Below are 16358 nucleotides of genomic sequence, written 5' to 3'. Positions count from 1 at the left end.
GTGGTCTAACTGATGCAGCTGAAGTTTTGTGCTGCATTTAATGTGTTCCATAAATTTATGTATACTTACAAGGCTTCTGCAATCCTGACGAAGAGTGACTTGGAGGTTTTAAACAGCCGACTAGATAAAGCCCCGTGGAACCTGGTCTGGCCTCTCAGCTCACCCTGATCCCAGCAGTCAGTCTAGAGACCTCCTGAGGTTCCTACCTTTTCATGTAATTCTCTGTGATTCCATCACTTAGTAGAGAACTAAGACATACTGTGATACTGTGATACATGCCTTGAAATGCATAGGTTTAATTTATTACTCATCTAATGAGGGACAGCGGAGTACAATGTGTTTCCTCCATATGTTGTTATTGGTCTAAAACAAATAAAGTGTTTAGTTGATTTTTCATTTTTTATTTAAAAAATGTTGCGGTCTGTAGTTTCCTTGTTTATTTAAATATACAGCATATTAACAAAACTCTCAAATAAAATTATCAGATATTATGTGGGATATGCTTCCGGTAGCACAATGGAAATAACTATTTATTTATTTCTCTTTGACAAGAGGTGTATAGCCAAGGACAGTAAGTATATCAACCCTTCCACATAATCTTTGCAGTGTTCTTAAGGCCTTCAGTGTAGCCTGCTTTCCTGTGAAAATGTGTAGTTGGGAAGACAACAGGAGAATATCCAGTTCTAAATGTTAAAACGTGCCAGATGTGCACACCTGGAGGGAGCGCAGCCCTTGGGTAGCTCCTGATGGGGCAGGGACACCCCAAGGAGCTGTACCCCATGGATGACTTATGCTGGGGCAGAAGAAAATTAAGGAGCAATGGAGGAAAGCAAAGAATAAGCAAGGAGAGCAGAAAGAAACCCTTCTGCACGTGACTCCAACCTCCTGCACAGCCCATTGCCTCACTGAAGTAATTGTGAGGAACCATATTAAAACAAGGTAGAAACAAGGGACTTGAAAGTAAGAAGCAGAGAGAAGTAGTATTTGATTCTGATACTGGAGAAGTGGGAGGGAGGATGTTTCTCTAAATGTTTAATTATTTTTTCTAATATCCTAATTAGTGATTGAAAGTGTGTGTTAGCCGGTAATAAATTAAATCACGTAAAGATTGCCAAGTTGCAAATATTTTGCCCGTAGCATATTTCTTAAAGAGGTGTCAGCACATTAGTGCCAGTGTTGACTATGCTAACTTGTGTGGAAAAAGCTTGTCTGTTGGGAAATCGAAGGGCAGAAATCTTGTGAGGGAGACCTGGACATTTCTTCCTTCTGCTTCAGGGTGGCCTCTGCAGGAATCTGTACCTTTCCATTGCAGTTTCCTTCTCATGCCCAGTGATCTACCGCAGTTGGCCAATGCAGCACTGTTTGTCCTTCCTGATACTGCCACCACGTAGAAGATGGACACACTAACTCAAATTTTTAGGAGTTGCACAAAGTGTTATGATTATAGGCAGTAGTCCATATTCCATGTGTGGTTGATTACTTCAAGATTCAGGAAAGTGATTTATTTTTTATAAAAGTTGATGCTTACTATAGCTCCTTAATAATATGTGCCTCTGTTTTAAATATCAATATTGCAGTACACTATATTAATAAGAGGCATGTTATTTGGCTTCAAATCTAGCTATCTGACACATCCCAGTAAATGGGTGGAGGTTGTCAGAACTGAAGAACTATATGAGATGCTTGTCCAGTTCTTGTAGGCATCCATGTTTATAATAGGTAAGCTTGCATCAGTTGTGAACAATACCAGCAAATCAAATGTTATGGGAGTGCCGAAGACACAGCACACAGTGGAGGACCTAGATCTCTGTCTTATGGAGCTTAGTGTGGCAGCAAAACACATTTAAGAAGTCCTCCCTAAGTCGTTCATTTCTACTACTCTTCTGCAATCCATTGTGACCTGTGTTGTGTTTGCAGGGCTGCAGTATAACCAAGAGCAGTGCAGCAATCTCGGTGAAAAATAACCATGAAAAAAACAATTTGTTTTTCAAAAAGGCAGATCAAGAGCCAATTTCATTGTAATGAAGAAGCGTCCTTCTGGGGTGAAAATACTGAGTCTTAAATCGCTTTAGTAGAGGAAGACCCACCATATCTGCGAGCTGAATCCAAATTAGAAACTGATCTCAACTTCTTGATGGTGTTGGTGATTATGTATTTCAAGAAGTGCCAAGGAAAGTGACAGATATGCTAGGTTTTGCAGGTTTCATATGAAAACTGAGTGCCTTTCTGAGTGCCTTCTAGAATTTATTTGCTCCCCTTGCATCTTATAAAATATGTATAAATAATTGTTGGAAATTCTCTGGTTGGAAAGATAGCAGATAGTGAACTAAGGGATCTAATAATCACTTCCATCCTTAAAATCCATTAATCTGTAAACAGTGCTTAGTTTACTGGGCATATGCTCTTACTCAGTACATTTCTGATATACTTGAAAAACTTAAGTCATAATTCACAGAATCACGGAATGGTTGTGTTTGGAAGGGACCTCTGGAGATCATCTAGTCCAACCCACCTGCTAGAGCAGGTTCACCAGAGCAGATTGCACAGAATTGCATCCAGGTGGGTTTGAGTGTCTCCAGAGAAGGAGACTCCACAACCTCCTTGGGCAGCCTGTTCCAAGGCTCTGGCACCCTCAAAGTAGAGAAGTTTCTCATACTCAGATGGAACCAGTCTGTGCCCATTGCCCCTCATCCTATTGTTGGGCACCACTGAAAGGAGTCTGGTCCCGTCCTCTTGACACCCACCCTTGAGATATTTATAACCTTTGATAAGATCCCCTCTCCTTCTTCTCTTCTCCAGGCTGAGCAGACCCAGCTCTCTCAGTCTCTCCTCATAAGAAAGATGCTCCACACCCCTAATCATCTTGGTAGCCCACTGCTGGACTCCATCCAGTCATTCCTTGTCCTCCTTAAACTGGGGAGCCCAGAACTGGACACAGAACTCCAGATGTGGCTATTTTGGCTTTTGTGTTAGCAAGAGTTAGCATTCTTTACTCCTAAGTACACAGAGACATCACGTAGAGTTACTGGAGCTAAAAGTAAGGTTGAAGTTCAGGAAGTTTACCTACAGAGTGCTTCTGGTCAATATTCTCTCCAGTTTTTTAACAAGCTGAGCAACTGGAGATGCCAATTGAGCACGTGATTTTCATTAGTTTGTCAGAAAAAAAAAAAAAAAAAAACAAAAAAAAAAAAACCACAAACCACCAACCAAAACCTAAATATTTCACACGTTTAAAAATATACCAATATACTGGTGTTTCTGTCATATGTAGTCTGGATTGTTTGAAATAGTGCTGCGTGCTGAATTCTTTGTCTTGGAAAAGATTTTTTTGTTTATTTGTCTTTTTTCTTTTCTTGCTAAGCAGATTAACCCCAGGCTTGACTGAATAAATAAATTAGAAGTTAATGGTTCATTTTGGATAGAATGAACAGCAAGCTAGGAACAGGATGACTGTGTCATTTGGAAAAGGATGGTTTGGTGTTCTTCCTAGTTCAGACAGTACCCAATGAGTGGAACAAAATAAACTGTATCTCTTTAGCATTTTGATGATGCCCCCAAGAGAGGTTTCTTGAGTATCTGCGCACAAAAGAACTAGAAATTTCACTAAGAGTGCTGGGAAGCCAGGCATCCATTACAGCAGTGGTGAAAGTGAGAGATTTTAACCTCTTCTGTAGAAGATACATTTTTTTGAAGTGATTTAATACCTTCACATTACAGCAGAATTTTTAGACACTGATGTAAATAAGGACACAGCTCTGAAATTTTTCATCACTCCATTTTTCAGTGAGAGTCATTGGAGTGCAGTAGAAGTGTATTTTCCAATCCAGTTTGAACAGCAGGGAATAGATTCATATGAACAAATTACTGATGAAATTTTGCAAAAAAAGCATGATATCAGCAAAGACGCTGGTACATTAAGAGTACATCTGGAACACATGGCTGGGGAGTTGCTACTTTTATGGTGGTAAGAGATAAACAGAATGAAAGAATTTATAAAGAATTTGGGTTTTAATTTTGATTAAAAGCAATAGTTTCTGAAGGAACTGCATTTCAGAGTACTAGATGCTGCCTAACCAGGAGATGAAGTGGGTCCTGAAGTAGGCTATATTTAATTTTTCTCAAAAGAACTGAATGAGGCTTCAAAAAAATCTCTTTCCAAGTGGTCTTTTAAAGTGCTTTGTGCGACTGGGCAGAGTTTTTGAGCAGTGATTGTGTACAGGAAAGGAAAACTGTAGCCAAGTCAGAAGATGTTACAGACTGATGAAGGATTTGTCTAACAACATTCAGAGGGCTGTGCTAGAAAACCAGGCTCCAGCCTCAGGGAACAGTGCTGGGCTCCCGAGATAGTATGCTGTTGTGGCACAGATGCATTTCACGGTGATTTTATATATGGAGATAGAATGAATTTTCAGACTGAGTAATTACAAAATGTTATTGATGTCTCATTTCCCTTTCAATATGAAGAGGTTGAAAATCTGCCAAAAAATGATTCAGTTGCTTTATATTGTTTGTATTTGCATTTGTGCTTTTATTTGTCCAAATGTACCCCAGGGAGAAACACAGAAAAAGGATAAATGTTTGTGTTTGGACATATCTCAAGACCTCCTTACTTGTGAATCAAAGGCTGCTAAAAGCAGCTTCCAGCCCAGCTTTACATGTGCTAAGCTTCTAGGCTCCAGCTCCACAGTGCCACTTAGATCATCTTTGTGTAACACATCATAGCTCCATATCTGTGTGGAGAACAGAGCTGTTGGGGACCATCTAATGATCAGAATTCGGATTTTTTGTTTAGCTTTTTTCCATGCTGTTGAGATTTTTAGCAGCATGTTAGATGTGGACACTACATTGAATCACACAGCTGTCTCCGGTGTTTCACAGGAGCCAAGTGCTGGCAGCTGCCAGGCAGGCTGGGAGGAAAGGCTGGGGAGACCAAAGTAAAGGCTGCCTGCATGCTCCCCAAAACAGAAGGGGAAATTTGGAGGTGTTGTTTTAAAAATGAAATGGTTTTTAGACAATATTCCATTTAACCAAGATTGCTTGTTTTCTGGTGCTAAAACTCCATCAGAAGTTAATAACTTGTAGGAAGGGAATACCAAAGTCAAGCCAAGAGCTGCAGGATTGCACTTATGTGTTGAGATGGCTGGCTAGGCTTGCAGGGCTGTTCCAGGGAGATCCAGCGATCTTCCTTGGGCTGTTTTCAGCCTGGAGCAGATCGAGCAGTTCTGCTGAGGGGCACGGGCTGCAGCCCCATCCTGAGGGTTGTGATGCTTGAACTGCACAAAAGCTCCTGCAGCTCTGACTGCCCTCGCCTAGAGAAGTGTGGTGTGGAGAAGGAGGAGTACGTTGGGTTCTGGTCCTCATTTGGCATTTTGAGTCATGCTCTAATGTGACTAACAATAGAACTGGCAAAAAAATTCATTCTGAGAGTTTAAGGAAAAGTTTGTTAACAAAATTGCAGGCCAGACCTAGGACTCTGCTACAAATCATGCTAGTTTGACTGTTGCAATTTGGAAGAATTTAATTATTCTGAGTCCCCTTTCCATCTTTGTTAAATCAACTTTGTTAATGATCTTTTATAAACTGCATTTGTTCATGCCAGCTGCAAAACCTTAATAATCTGAGAGCTCTGTTGTCTGTTATATCCTCCTCCAATTCTGACAGTTTAGTTCTGAAAATATATGGTGTGGAGAAAGTTTATTTCATCTATTTTGATCTCTGTCTGTCTTTTCAACCTCATGAAATAGGTAATAACGTGAATTTATTCAGGTAAACAAGATAAAAGAGAGCACAGGGGAATAATAAACAAAAATAAAAGAGTCTTATTGCCTTAGAAATAAGTTGAAGTCTATAATGTATTCATGGTACGATGAGTCTCCTATACGTGTTTTTTTATCAACTGCATATATTATTTTTATTTAATGATCCTCTAGTGTCCTTCTGAGGGGCTTGAAACATGCTCACCTCTACCTTGCCTCAGTCTGAGATACGCATCACTATTTTAAACACAGGTTTTCTTTCAAACTTGTCTGTATCATTCAATAATAGATATAACACTATCAAGACTAAAATATTTTGAGCAGTTTTACTCTTTCTCCCTAAATAGCCATCAGTCTTTTGATGTATGCATTTTCTTTTCTAGCAAGCTCCCTCTTACCATAACTTTTTTTTAAGATGCCTTAAATGGGTCCATTCATTAACAGCAGAAATGGCAGGAAGGATTCCTGCAGCCCTTTTGTCAGCAGAGTTCTCCGGAGGCTCTGGCAGCTGCATGATGGTTGGATCACAAAGTACCGAGGCTAGGAGAGCTCATTTAACAAAGCTCCTGGTCTCCCAAGATTTGCTTCTCTGCTTGGGTAGCCCCTTCACCACCTGTGCCATCTGCCACCCAGGGAGAATTCAGTTGATGCTGTTTCTCTGTGCCACGCAGAAGAACATTTTGCAGCTGTAGCTGGACTACTTCTTCATCCTTCTGAAAGTCCATTGGAGTGACTGTTGAACAAAGAATAAAGGGAAATAAAGTAGAAATACAGGTAGCAGTGCGACTTGGTGGAGTCGAAGCATCCCTTTCTTGGGCAATGTCACAGCAGCAGTGAGTGAACCTGAACTCTAGCAGCTGTCTGGCTCCCCAGTTGTACAAATCCGTACGAGGGGTATTCAAGGAACTATTCTTTTCTTCACAGTGTAACTTGTTATTGATTTCTCTCTTTGCACCATTTTATTCAGCCAGGCAAGGAAGATTAGGGAGATTATCTTTGGGATATGTGCCATCCAGTTACCTTGATTTTGCTTAAGAGATTACAGGGGTATAAATGTGGTGCATCCGGAGGTCAGGGCTGAGAGTACACAACCTTGAGTACTTACATCTGTTGTGCTTCTGACACATTTGCTCCTCTTGATTCTCTGTTTATCACTTGCTTCAGGTTAACATGTTGCCAAACTAAAGCACTGAAAGATGGTAGAGGGGCAAAATTCTGACACTGGACTGAAAATTGTACGATTTGCAAAATAGGAATTTTGAGGTTCTTTTGTATTTGCCTTATTGACTAAAGTGCTACAGTCCTGCCTGCATAGCATTATTCCAGCTAAGCTGAACCTTGCCTACAGTGTTTTCACTTAATGATATTTCCTGTGTTATCAGCACATTTTACTACACAAAGGAGCACTGGCTTGCTGTATGATCCTTGTCGTCTTTTATATCCTTCTGTCTTCAGGGTGTAATTGTGTTTATTTGTGTCATAGAGTTTCTTATCACACTTAGTAATATAGTAAACCTTATTAAGCATTTCTTGAATATAAAACTCTGTAAAGTATTAGCAGATTTATAGGCTGGTGAGTTACTAAAGGTAGATGGTGTGAGGCTGTAAACATTGAAAACAATGTATTTCTCTTTTCTTTCTCTTCCTAACCTCTTTCCTTTCTCCCTTCTATCCTCAGCTCCCCCAAAACCCAACTGTTAATTGTTTAATACTTTTGAACTTCTTGGCAGATTCTTGATTTGGTGTTTGTTCAGCCTTCTGTGAAAACACTCAACTACACGAAAAGCAGATGATTTTGGAAAAAATTTTAGACTGATCATGTTGATATCTCTGTGTTAAAAGTTTAAGAAATAATTCTCAAACAGTGTGCATGTGTTTAAGAAGTAATATTTGATCATTACTCTGTACTTGCTGGAAGAGTCATTTGGTGCTTGCTCTACCTTGCATGGTTGAACACACACAGTTCTTTCAATGTCGTGTGCACACCCTCTGATGCATTTATTTTGTTTAACAGACCAGATCTGTCTATGTGATATGGGGTTTCTTTGAAGTAATGCTCATCTTTTGATACAATTTGGTCCTCTATACACGTCTTAATTATTTTTAGTATATCTTTGAAACTGTCTTTGTGTTTATTTGAACAACTGTGTCCTCTGCTACTGATGTAAGGTACAAACATAGCAGCCTACAAGTCCCTGAGAGAGCAAGAGTGGTATATGACCTGTCACTGGATGCCTTGGTTAACCATACCAGTGTTTAATACGCAGTCTTTCATCACTTTCAGGATCCATTTAGCATTTCTGTATGAAAGTGATTTTGATGCAACAGATTTCCAGCTCCCCTTAATTCTAATTCCATGGTCAAATTGAAATTCATATTTCTATGGAAAATGTAGCTCTTGAATTAAGACCAGAACAAAATCACAGAAAATCCCACCCTACAACACCAAACATCATCTTTTAAATGATATTTCTATTTGTGTAAAATCTCAAGTGATTTCAATAACATGTGGTTTTATTTTTCCCATCCTCAGTGTGTATGACCAGGCCATACTATAGAAGGATATTCTGATGTCTAACCTAAATCTCCTTAGCTATGATTTATAGTCAGTACTTAACTCCAAGTAGACATAAAAGACAGTTTATTCCATTTTCTTGATTGCAAAGTGCATTTTAGAGCTTTTTTAGAGCAAAGTGGATTTTAGGCTTTGTTACAGATTTTTTAGACTTTGTTACAGATTTAGACTTTGTTACAGATTTTTTAGGGCCTCTGTTGGTCCACTGTTTTGGGCATATGAGTAGTTACACAGATTTTTAGTGCTGAACATTCAGACATCTGTGCTTAGCGTGGTGTAACATTACCCAGCAAAGAGTGAAGGATGAAGAATGCATTGTAAAAAATGATTTACAGAAGGAAGCACCTTAGCAAGCACAACATAGAAATCTCATGAGGCTTTAGAGGTTAAAAAAATGAGTTTTGGACAATAGAGCTAGTACTGTCTCACAACTATACAAAAGCTTACAACCTAAGAAGATGAGACAAAGCAAATGGAGAATACTGGCTGGCTGATCTTAGGATGTTGTATTTGGTAATCCCAGCCTACTGCTGATACAAAGTGCCATTGGTGACCTTTGCAAAAACAAAAAAGAGAAAGAAGTGAGAATGACAAGAGCGTGGACGCTTGGGTCAGCAAGACATGGAATGGAGTAGACATGGCAGATGGGACAGACCAACAGTAAAGTAGTAGAGGTGAGAGAAAGGACATCCATGGAGAAATGGGCATGTCGTAGAGGAAACTACGGGGTGGTTATGTCAAACCTGGAGAAAGATTCTGCCTTGGGCTTCTTAACGAACCTGTTAAGATCACTTGCTGTGTTTTTCTGGCATTTCTGTCTCAGAACAGTTACTAATTCATACTCGGATGGAAATAGTTGAAGTTCTGCCAGACTCTCTGCTTCTTAGTAACTTTGGAGTGTAAGAGAAAATAAATGTATTAATAGGATGCTAAACAAAAATCTACTTTAGTACACAGTTCAACAAGAAAGCCCTTGAAAACAGCATTAAGCTGTCATTGATAGGAAACCTCACTTAGGTTCTTTTGTGTAGAGATGTGTCAGATATGTAAAAATACTTTAAATTTAAGTATGTGATTAGTTATTTAATAACCATCTTTTATTCATATTATAAATCTTTGCATTGTATTATTTTATTTGTATTCATGTCTTTTTTGTTTAATCTAAGTGACTGAATTGAATCATGCCTGTTGCCTAAAGTGTGACTGCTATGCTTTGCCAAGTATTCAGTGTTTCTCAGTGTTACTCGCATTTTCTTGTCTTAACTGGATTCCTACAGAATTTGGTTTATTTATCTCTTAGAGTTCTACAAAGTTGTTTTCTTGATATATGTGTATATTTTTAGGCCAATTTTCCCCAACTCATATTCTCTTGACATTTTGGTAGCTTTATTTCATATTGACTTCATCACCTTGGTTATTATTTCAGTAATAAGGTGACCAGAACTGTATACACTTTCTCAGTTAAATACCAAGGTCATGAAGAGTTTACAAGTCTTCCAGTTTCGTTACTAGTTGTAATTTTGTATGCAGTCCCAGCATCTGCCTTTATGCTACCATATCTTATTGCAAACTCATGTCGTGGGGTTTTTTTGTGTGTTTGCTAAGCTTAGTTTAGTGTCACTAGTTCCTGATTGATTTCTTCTGTTTAATATTAGTGTTAAATTATTTTCCCCAGCTGTGAATTTTTTGTCTGAGAAGTCTGGAGTGAAGAAGCTGGGAAAATGGAAAGAAAACTGTTGCAATATCCACATCTGAATATCTTGAGAAATGAATGCAGAACATTGACTCTCATGTTACTACTACTGAATATTTGGGTGGAACTGTCTACATAGATAATTTAGCATTATGTATGATAATATACGTGAGCTGCATGCATGATATGTACTGTTTCCGAAGTGTAACTTCTGGAAAGTATATCTGATCCTCTTTGTTCTATGTTATGCTTTACCCTGGACAAAACAGTTATTAATTATCTAGGTACCTGAGTATTATTTTCTAGATTAGCTTTGTTAATGTTGTTTCAGTCTTTCATTTATTATCACCCAAATCTTGGAAAAGCATTTACTTGTTTTTCCTTGTTTTTCCCTTCTTTTAATGAAGTCATTTCCTACAGAAGTCAAAGCAGATCAAAGCTTTTGCACATCACAATTTTTGGTCTTCACTAAACTAGTTTGCACTGTGATAACCTGTAGCCAAAAGGCTACGGGTGACTGACCAGCTCAGTGCAGTGAGATGCAGCATGTTGATCAGTATCATGTTGAGAGATTACTGTCACTGAACTTTCAGATACATCCCCACCTGCCTCTGGTATTAAACTCTCATGGCCAACTTAAGGTTTCTAAAATAGAAATGATGGAAAAAATAGTCATTTTTGTATCTTATTTTTCTACAGGATTTACAGATAATCAGTACAGATGAAAACCAGGTGTTTGTGGCTGTTCAGGAGTGGTACCAGACAGACACGTACAACCTGTACCAGTCTGACCCGCAAGGTGTTTATTACTCTCTCCTGCTGGAGAACGTCCGGAGCACAAAGCAGCCAGAAGAGAACGTCCTGATAGATATTCTGGAGGTACGTCTTGGTCTCTTCCAATGTATGTAGTCTGTGTGGAGTTTCATTTTTTTGTTGTTACTATGATTGAGTACAACCGATATTGTATTAATATATTTTCACAGTTGTCTTAAATGCAAGAAGACTCGGTTTTCTTTCTTAGTGCATGGTTGCTACTTACATGTTTCCCTCCTGCCCTGCTGACATGCTGTGTGCTCTGAGAACTCGACTCTTGGTATGGGGTTCCATGGATCTGCAAAACCAGAATTGGCTGGGTGGGTTTTTTTAAGATACTGAGCAGTGGAGCTGGCAGCACAATTTAGTATTGAAGTTATGCAGCTGCCTATGTACAACTTTTTTCTGCTATTAATACCTGATTCAGTGATAGATTTCCTGACTTAGAGCAGGACATCCTCGAGACAGTAGGGTCTTAAATAGTAATCCTGCAAGCCTTGTGCTAGGTTGTGTCAGCTCTGACAAGTGAAGAACCAAAAAAATGAGATATTGGACAGGAAATCCACTTGCTTTCAGTAGGTGTCTTGTGCCAGTGACATTTGCTGTGAGACAAACTCTCCTGTAAACAAATCTGTCTTAGATTTTAATATCGGTGTACTTGGCAAAATAAAAGACTGAAGAATATAGCATTTTGGAAGAGTAGCACAAACTGTTACCAATTCTGTTCCTGTTGATGATGATGACATTTAAATGTAATAAGGTGTACACTTGCTCTGGTTCTCTTCTTTCTTGTAGCACGTAGGACTGGCCATTACTGAGATACTAAACTAATGGATCTTTAGTCTGACAGAGTTCGGCCACTGTTATTATCTAATCTGCCTGGTATTAGGTAAAAAAAAAGTAAGTGCATCAGACTTCTCTGAAAAGATTTGTAGTAATCAGGGTACAAGTAATATACTAGCAGAGCTGATACATGGCTGTAATTAGACTCTTCTTGGTGGGGAAAAATAATAGCTTTTTTTCCCCCTTCTGCATTTTTGTTTAGCTTTTTCTTTCCAAGGGGCTTTAGTAAAACAAAAAAGTGTATCATTGCCAGTGATAATTTTCCAGAATTTACCTTTTTAGAAGTGAGGCTTCTTAATGAGAGAAGCTGTACAATGTGCGTAGCTACATTCTCACAGAGTAATTTATTGAGAGCTTTAGTTTGTGACTCTTCGCTCCTGGTGACTCCTGCTGGATGCAAAGCTAAAAGGGAATCAGGTGCAATATCTTCTCCCTGTGTCACCTAGAGTGTGTAATTTCAGATAAGTTGTACAGAGATGCCACCCCTGGCCATCCTTTTGTCTACAAGAGTTATTTACTTAAGTCACTTTCACTTACCATTTCAGAATTTTACCATGTTACTAAGGGCATATTTAATAATGTGCAAAATTGAGAGATCCTAGATTACTGTGTGCACTGGATTAATTTGCAGGGTTGCACATGATAATGAGTAATTGAAAGACAAAGCACATGGAGCCATATAAATCAATTTTTAGAGCTATTTTTTGAATAGAGTTGCATTATAGAACACTTTTATTTGCTTACAATAAGAAAGCCTACAGCTTCCAGATAGCTTGTACGATAAATAATTAATGTTCATCGTCTTTACTAGAATGTGATCAAGTACTCATATCTACAAGTAATGTATGGATTACGCAGTACAAAATAGGTACTAAATATGATACATCTTGCAGTCCTTGAGGATGGGATTTTTTTTGTCTAGCCTGGGTTTTCTCTCTGGGCATTTTAATGCAAGTATCCCATCTTGGGAAGAGGAATCTTCAGTGCAACACAGATAAAGTCCTTAATGGTTGACAATTTTTCTTTCAACCAGTGCATAATTCTCCTTAAAAGTTGTGCTGTTCATCTTCATTATCTTCTGCTGACCTCACTCCACCTTTTACTTGTACATCTGCTATTAAGTCTTTTATAGGTGTCTACTTCTCTGCATTCATTTTCTTCTATGTGCTTTATCTTTCTTTTGGACTGTGTTTCTTTTCATGTGTGTGTGAAAGGGGAATAATTCCCAAATACTTGGTCAAAGCAGGAAAGAAAAAGAAAGGTAAAATATTAAGTGATGTGTCCTTGAAATTGCATCAAGTACTGCCAATGTGAACCAGTCACGAATTCGATGCAAGCATATTTGCAAAATGGGCACAGTAATGTACTACTTTCCAGTCGTGTTATGACTCCTCATAGAAGCTACATAAGTTGCAGTACGCATTTTTCATACTTTTTTTTTCCAAACGACAATTTATTTATGTGTATATATATATATATATATATATAAATTTTAATCACAATCTTCTGTTCTATAAATGTATTTTTTGTGTTTTAGTAACTGCTGCAAACAGACACCTGAACTGTGCTTCTTGCTACCAGCTAGTGTAGAATATTACTTGTCTGTAAAATCAGTAATGTAACAATGCAGTAATTAATGTCACAGAATACATAGTCATAGCAGAAAACCAGTTTATTAAATAGTTTTGTAAGGTACAAAGTGCTTTTCTAAGAGTACTGGGGAATCATCAAGCCCTGAACTGTTATGGAAAATAGGTGCCTCAAGAATTAATACAAAAATCCGAACAAAATCAAAGGAAAGGTACTTGTGAATTTCCTTGTGTTCACCTGTCTTGGGTAGCAGCTGGACTGCTCATCGGAGTAACTGAACTCCAAGATGTTTAAATGTCCTTTTTTCCATAGCACCTTGTTATTCATGTGAATCTTCTCCATTCTTGGTAAAAAGATACTAATGTCCCCATTTTAGATTAGGGAACCCATTCAAGGAGTAGAAAGTATGTAAGAATTTGGGTGCCTTGGCGTCCCAGTTTAATGCAGGAAGTAGATTTGACATAGAGCATTTACAGTATTTACAGAAAGACTCGGGCATGTATTTACATAGGTCACAGGGTAAATAAAATAGAAAAGACTACAGGGGGGTGGGGTGTTTTAAAGCTGCCATGTTTAACACACCATAATTTTCTATTAGTTATTATTTTTTAGGCTAATGTGTACCACTCCAAACATCATACTTCAGAACTTACTCTTGAGATAGATGCCTGAAAATTATTTATTTCAAGCAGAGCTTATGCCTTTGATCCCAAATAGAACTGCTGAAGTGCTGGTCAGTTTTTATCTTTTAGAGCTACAATGAGAAAAGTTAACTGAGGCAGTGGAAGGAATTTTTCCATAACCTTTCTGTGTCTGATTCAAACACTTATGTCCCATATTGTAGAGAGGAGACATTCAGCCCAAGCTAGCAATATAACCATGATAGTCAATTGAAAGGGAAGGGAGAAACTTGGATCGAGATAAACGCAGTTCAACAAAATAACAAAATACTAATATACTACTGGTAAATACATATATATCTATAATGAAAATAGAATATAAAATAAAAGATACTCAGTGGACTTCCTCACAAATTCTGTCTGCACTGAGCAGCCAGACCCAGGAAGCAGCACCTGGTCCTGAACAGCTGATCCTGGAGAGAGGGGAAAAGAACAAAAGGCAGAAAGGCCCAGAGGCCTCTGCAAAAGGCCGAACTAAAGAAAATCCCAAACAGAACTCCCCCAAACAGCTCTCCATCCTGACTCTGAAAAGAACTAACTGTAAGATTCCTACTCTCCTTAAATATGAAGCATGACGCTAATGGGATGGAATATTGTTACTGATCAGTCTGGGTGTCAGTCAAGCTCTGCCCCATCCATGCCCCTCTTCCCAGCTGCCTCAGACATGTGGGCGCAGCACTCAGAACATCCTTGGCTCTCAGACCAGGGCAATTAAAAACATTAACTCTGTCCCATGTTCTCAAACTAAGTCCAAACAATGACTGTGATAGCTACAAAAAAGAAAGGTTTCTAACTGCATTAAGAAAATTAACTCATTTTCGGTCAAACCAGCACAATTATTTTTAAAATATTTAGTATTGTGTTCACTGGAAGAAACACATACACAGAAATTGAACCCCAAGTCTCTACCTTCACACGTAAATGAACTACCAGACTTTTCAGTTGTATTCACAGCTGTGCTGACTCTGGAAGACAGAATACGTAATAAAGCCCCAGCAAGATGAAAATGCTTTGAAAGTAAAGAAAGCGGATTTCTCTTTTCTTCCCTCCTCTTCCTTTCCTCACTTGTGCTGCAAAGCAGTGGCTTTTCTAGTGTCTTGGAGTTGATTCATCTTCCAGCATCCTGGATAAATAAGCCAACCACACATGCATGGCGTTTAAGGAAGAAGGAACTCATGAGTGAGCTATTAAAATGTCTATATGGAATTTGGTTTTCTAAATGTAAATATATTCCCAAGTTCTAGGGTGTTACCATAACCAACAGAGCATTCTCTTTCTCTGTAGATCTGGGTCAGTTCCTTCGAAAAAAGCATACATTTAAAAACAGTAGGTGTCAAATCTGTAACCTGCTGGAAGGAATGCTGTCAGCAATGCTGACTTTTGTTAAATGAATGTCAAAGGGAGATCATAACTGGTAGCTGGAAAAAAGAAGGGAAGAATAACTATTTCAGATACAAAATAAATAGTAAATCCAGGAATGAATCATGTCAGCAAGTGGCAAATATTCCTGGTTATGCAAATCGCTGGCTATCTTGAGCATTTCGTTGTAATGAATGCTTTGCTTTTGCACATAAGCAGATTGCAGAGTTGTACTATGCTGGAAATGAGTTGATATGTATTTTCCAGATTTTTTCAAAAATTCAAGAGGCCTTATAAATAATCACAGGGGAAATGAGCACTCTTAAGGAAACCTTCGAATTTAATACAAGATCTTATCTCATGCCATCGAGTGGCATTTTAATACATAACATAAACGCTAGGGCTAGAACTGAACATATTAAGGTGCGATTACAGTTGTGTTGCTTCTAAAATGATCCCCATTAACTTTGACACTCTGAGTGGTAATAATTTTCTAATACAGATTATTTTGAAATAAAATAACTAAGTTTGCCCAAGAGAAGAGAAAGCCTGTAAACTTTTTCTTTCCTTTTTCCCCAGAGGTTAAACACGTGAAGGGAGGCTAAATGTGTGGAGGTAGGGTGGGTGTGGAAGTGTTTCAGGTGCTTGAGAGGTGGATTCAGGCCTCGTTGTATTTTCCCTGGATGACCTGTCTGCATTTATTTTCTACAAAAGACAATTTTGCTTCCTAATTCAGTGTTCTTTTAAAGGATTTATATTTTATTTTGTTATTGTATCCTACTTGTGTACTATTTATATGATATGGATCGCATGACTTTAGTGCAGAAGTCAGGTTGCTGTTACAAATGGCTTACAGCATTGGTAGAATAACATTTTAGAGATGTCCATATTAAAAAAAAAATAAAAATGCAGACCTGTAATTCTAATAGTTGTGTATAGCAAAGCCATGCTATCATAATTTTTATATTTTGCTCTATAAACTGCCTGTAATTTGATTAGCCTTCTGACACTGAGAGAACTGAATATCCTTTTTAATGACATTTGGAAAT

At 38.3% G+C, this 16358-nt stretch overlaps 1 protein-coding gene across 7 annotated transcripts in view; it reads left to right on the top strand.

Annotated features, from left to right (window-relative positions):
- Positions 1 to 16358, top strand: part of SORCS2 (sortilin related VPS10 domain containing receptor 2) — a 558746-nt gene that overhangs the window by 465158 nt on the left and 77230 nt on the right. For all 7 annotated transcript variants that reach the window (XM_065062550.1, XM_065062548.1, XM_065062549.1 and 4 more), the window contains exon 9: positions 10724 to 10903. In XM_065062550.1, the coding sequence (XP_064918622.1) occupies positions 10724 to 10903 (180 nt within the window). The remainder of the gene's footprint in view (positions 1 to 10723; positions 10904 to 16358) is intronic.

The sequence above is a fragment of the Columba livia genome, chromosome 4 (assembly GCF_036013475.1).
Source record: "Columba livia isolate bColLiv1 breed racing homer chromosome 4, bColLiv1.pat.W.v2, whole genome shotgun sequence".
Classification (NCBI taxonomy): domain Eukaryota; kingdom Metazoa; phylum Chordata; class Aves; order Columbiformes; family Columbidae; genus Columba; species Columba livia.
The sequence above is the reverse complement of the archived record's forward strand: the minus strand, read 5'-3'. Positions and strand labels throughout refer to the sequence as shown.